Genomic DNA, 4,764 nt, shown 5'->3' on the forward strand with positions numbered 1-4,764 from the left:
AACCCGTGATCCTTGGCACGCTCCTTGCATACTGCCTCCACGGCATCCTAGAGCTCCATCGCCTCCAGGGATACCTGCATAACCAAGGACCACTCATGATAATTGGTCTTGGTCAATAGCGGCAACTCGACAGTAGCGGCACTCGCCACCGTGACCGGACGTGGTGAGCTGCTAGAGCCGTTGTTGTCACCAAGGTCGATGCACGGCGTCTTCAGCCCAAGGGACGACATCTTCGATCACCTTTGCTCTGAATACCACTTGTTGGACCTCCTAGGATCTCTCAGGTGCACACATGCACCCAAACGCTCAAGAACAGAAGCAGCGGGAGGAAGAAGATGAACAGTAGCACGAACTCACTGTTGATGGTGACGAACGCCTGCAGCGCACACACGTACGCTGGAGTTTTTCTTGCTGTGTTTACAAACGAGCAGTACAGGAGGTTTTATAGCTAGGCTGACGCCGGTAGCACGAACTCCACACTGCCCCTACTCTGCCGCTCGATCCGCATGCTCCGGCCGCGCGCACGGCGCGTACCAACGCGCTCGACGCGGCTGCCTCCAACAGATCGCAACAGCCCCTACTGCATGCATCTCCTCCACGCTACATACGCGGCAAGCTGCAGACTGACTCAAACTCACGCACAGGCCCGGTCCTGAGGTTTTGGTGGCCCTGGTCGAGAGTAAAAATTGGGACCCTTAGTATGATTGCAGCATCAGCAACAGTATAAATGAAATGTACTTATAAACTCTTTAAGTGCATCCAAAAATAGCACCACAAAATCATATACATTTTATAGTACCTTAAAGTTTACTTCTGCAATTTTTTTAATACATCGGTAATTGAAAACTAGGGCAAAGCTAAAAATAAGTAGCTAATGAACTCGAAGGAATATTATGGATTACCAAATGGAACTCACAAATCCAAATAATATTCACCCTAACCAATGTTCAGTCTATCAATTTTCTACCATGCAGCAGAGGATGGGCAACTTTGATCACTATTAATCAAAGGCTCCAAGTATTAACCATCAAACACCAATAGATAGCCGACACTAGCATTAAGGCATAGAGCGCACAATAGGCGACTCGGCAAGTTCGTCAGCGTTAGAGAAAACGGAGTTGCCGCCGTTTCGGCATGCTGCGGGTGAGATCAGATTAGAGCATCACGTCACGAGAAGAGGAGTCGCACATGCTGCATAGCTAGCTCGGGCAGAGGGCCAGCGAATCGTGTTGTTGGTTCAGCAAGGGACTTGCGTGGCTTCTGGCCTACGCTGCTCAGCAATGCTCATCCTTTGGGCCTACACACAGCCTGCTGTACCTAGGAGGGGGCCACTTTGTTTTGGTGGCCCAGGGTGGCCGCATAGCTCGACCCCCCTCAGGGCCGGGCCTGCGCACGCACCACAACTTGGATCGCCACACGACGCACTCACGCCACTGGGTTTATTCCCAACATCTTCTTCCACAATCTCGAGCGGCAGAGTGGAGGCCAGGAAGACGACGAGGAGGAGACGGCGCAAAGGGGCGCCTTTGAGCTCCCCTACCTGGAGAGCGCCACCACGGTCTCGCTTCACCTAGGGTTTCTTGGCCTCACCGTGCCGCCCGCCGGCGTCTTCGCTCGGCTCACCGAGCTATGCCTGGATCGCGTGCGGGTCCACAGCCCATGTGAGCTTAGCGACGCTGTGTCCTTGCCGTGGTGTCCGTGCCTGCAGAAGCTCACCGTCCGTGGCGCCTGGGGGCTGGGCAATCTCGCCGTCCACTCCGATTCTCTCCAGCAAGTACGTGGAGCTTGATGAACTCCGCGGCTTGTGGCAGCTCATCATTGTGGCACGAGCTCTCAATTAAGGACTTGACAGTTATGCACTGCTTCTATTACGATCAGAATCAACCTGTTGGCAGCATATCCTAGCACCTTAGCTTGTGAACCTCACGTGGATGGATCCGTATGACCCGAGCTCCGTCCATCTTGACGAGATGGAACATCTCCAATTGCTGAGGCCTTTCCTCTTTCTTGTATATGGGCAAGATAGCTCGAGACACAATAGTTCTTGTTTACGTGTCTTGGAGCGTTTCAAGGTCATCGAATGTCTTTCTCTCGTATTGGGCCTATATGTGGGTGAGTTCACTTCCTTTCTTGCAATTTTTTTCATGTTTTCCTTGCCTGGGAACTGTTTTGAAAACTGGACACCAAGGTCCACGCATTTGTGCAATGTGGACAGGAATGTCTTAATAAAGGCCATACAGTAGACGTTTGCACAGTGTATTGAAAGGGCAGATAAAATTAAGTATCTTCCATATGATAGTACTTAATTGTACCATTATTACTTAGTTATAGAACATTGAAACAAACTGGTGCTTAGTTATCAAGTAAGGGATGGCTGGTTGTCTGTTTATCGCAACAGATTAATTGTGGGGAGGATATACATTTTTATCTAGATGATAGTGGTATTTGACAATATCCCTGGGAATAAGTTTCATTTTTTTAGTACAGAATTAGCCAGGCTTTGTTATTGTTGGTAGAGAACTATCATGCAATTTTATTTGTGGTCGCAATGCATGGCGGATTTTGTGTAAGAGAAGTAGTCCTAAGTTGACTAGTCACATAGTCGTAACAACCATGGGAAGCTTGTAAGTTTCCGGACTCCCTGACATTATGTTTTAAAACAGAAGAAAAAGACCTAGATCTAAAACACGGTATCCACCAGTATCGCGTTGACAAGAGCCCCGACACCCGCCGCTGCGACGCCATGGCGATGGCCGCCGGAGCCAAGAGGGAGAGGAGGGGAAGGCTTGACGAGGATGGAGAGGAAGAGCTCGTCGACCGCATCAGCCGCCTCCCGGACGGCGTCCTCGGCGACATCGTCTCCTTCCTTCCCACCAAGGACGGCGCCCGCACGCAGGTACTCTCCTCCCGCTGGCGCCCCATCTGGCGCTCGGCTCCTCTCAACCTCGACATCCGCACCGACGACGTCTCGCGCATCCTCTCCGCGCATCAGGGCCCCGGCCGCCGCTTCTGCGCTGAGTTCCGCTACTTCAACGACGACCCCGGCGACCCCTCCGCGACCCTGGACCGGTGGCTCCGGTCCCCCGCCCTCAACAACCTCCAGGAGATCAAGTTCCACCTCGGCATTACCATGGAGAGTCACCCGCTGCCGGCATCAGTACACCGCTTCTCGTCCACCCTTCGCGCCGCCAGCTTCGGCGGCTGCGCTTTCCCGGAAGGAAACCGCGCCAGCCCGCTTCACTTGCCACTTCTCAAGCAGCTAAGCCTTGGGGATGTCAGAATCTCGGAAACTTCTTTCAATGCCTTGCTCGCGGCCTGCCCTACCCTTCAAAGCTTGCTGCTAACTAACATCTTGGGCTGCTCTCGCGTCCAAATTGTGTCCCAGAACCTTAGAAGCATTGGTTTTCGTCATACTTATTATCGTGATGGACACACCAATTTGCAACAACTCATCATCAAGGATGCCCCATATCTAGAAAGGTTACTTTGTATTGAAAATGGTTCTGCGCAAGTCACCGTTGTCTCGGCACCAAAACTGCATGTTTTGGCACTACAGAGTGTTTACAACCTCACACACGACGTTGGCAGCACAACTTTTCAGTTTGGTAGAACAGTTTTTCAGGTATCACTTCCCTTCTCAAGTTAATATTCGTCACGGATCCAGGACCCTTTTTTCGAACAAACGGATCAAAGTCCCCTTGTCTGATCATGATGTTAAACTTATTTGTATTATGTGCTTTACTCAGAGATCATGCATTCCTAGCTCGACGACGGTGGTTCACAGCATGAAGGTCTTAGCTTTAATCCAGCCGGATCTTTGTTTGGATATGGTTATTAACTTGTTGAAATGCTTCCCCTGCTTAGAGAAGCTGTACATCGAGGTGATTAAACTTTTCCTCCATAATAGGGTGTCATCTGCATTCCTTTTCCTCCATTCTAATGCTAGGTCGTTACTATTGTCATGTTCATTTTGCCTTTTCAGACACAGAATGGAGGGAAGAAAAATACTTGGTGTCATAAATACAAGAATCTTATTGGTACCCTTGAAATTCGTCTGAAGAAAATTGTGTTGACAAACTATCGGGGCAACACATCACATTTTAACTTTGCCAAGTTCTTTGTTTTGAATGCGAGAATGCTACAGTCAATAAGGCTTGAGTTATTTCATCAAAATCCTAGCCCACATGGATTGAGAGACAGAATGCACTGCTCCAAATAAAAAATGCTTCAAGGGTCATACAGTTTGATTTTGTGGCTAAAAACAGCTTCTCTTTAATGCTTTCCTTTCTGTTTGCGAAGCAAGTACATGATTTGTCAATAGCTGACCCCTTTGTAAAGCTTCGTGATCGGACGACGACGACCATAAAAACCCTCTTCTCCTGACTTGGAGGTAATGCTATCCTTTTCTTTTCTAAGACTTGAGTCAACATGGAAGTGATGGAATGCAATCTACATCTGCATTTCTTGGCACACCAACTCCTGGTCTGCTAGTTGCCCTAGGCATTTTTAATGGTTTTATTCATACCGACCTGAAGTTTATGGCTTCTGTATATGAGCTATTGATAGAACCATACCTGAAGATTCAGTAGTAATTTTAGTCACCATTCTTTGCGGTAAACTAAATAGTAAAACAAGAGTCATTTTAGCAATAAAAGTCATACTTCTCCAATCCATTAGAGCAACTCCAGAAATAGTCCGTACTTGAGGTCCCTACTTTTCTGAGTAGGGGCTCTTACAGAAAAGGCTCTTACAATTTTCTGGGGC

At 48.8% G+C, this 4,764-nt stretch overlaps 1 protein-coding gene across 1 annotated transcript; it reads left to right on the forward strand.

Annotated features, from left to right (window-relative positions):
• Positions 1-2,743: 2,743 nt before the first annotated feature.
• Positions 2,744-3,646, forward strand: LOC117842760 (F-box/LRR-repeat protein 13). The gene has a single exon (XM_034723267.2). It carries the CDS (start codon positions 2,744-2,746, stop codon positions 3,644-3,646), a length of 903 nt encoding a protein of 300 aa, XP_034579158.2.
• Positions 3,647-4,764: the final 1,118 nt, after the last annotated feature.

The sequence above is a fragment of the Setaria viridis genome, chromosome 2 (assembly GCF_005286985.2).
Source record: "Setaria viridis chromosome 2, Setaria_viridis_v4.0, whole genome shotgun sequence".
NCBI classification, from domain to species: domain Eukaryota; kingdom Viridiplantae; phylum Streptophyta; class Magnoliopsida; order Poales; family Poaceae; genus Setaria; species Setaria viridis.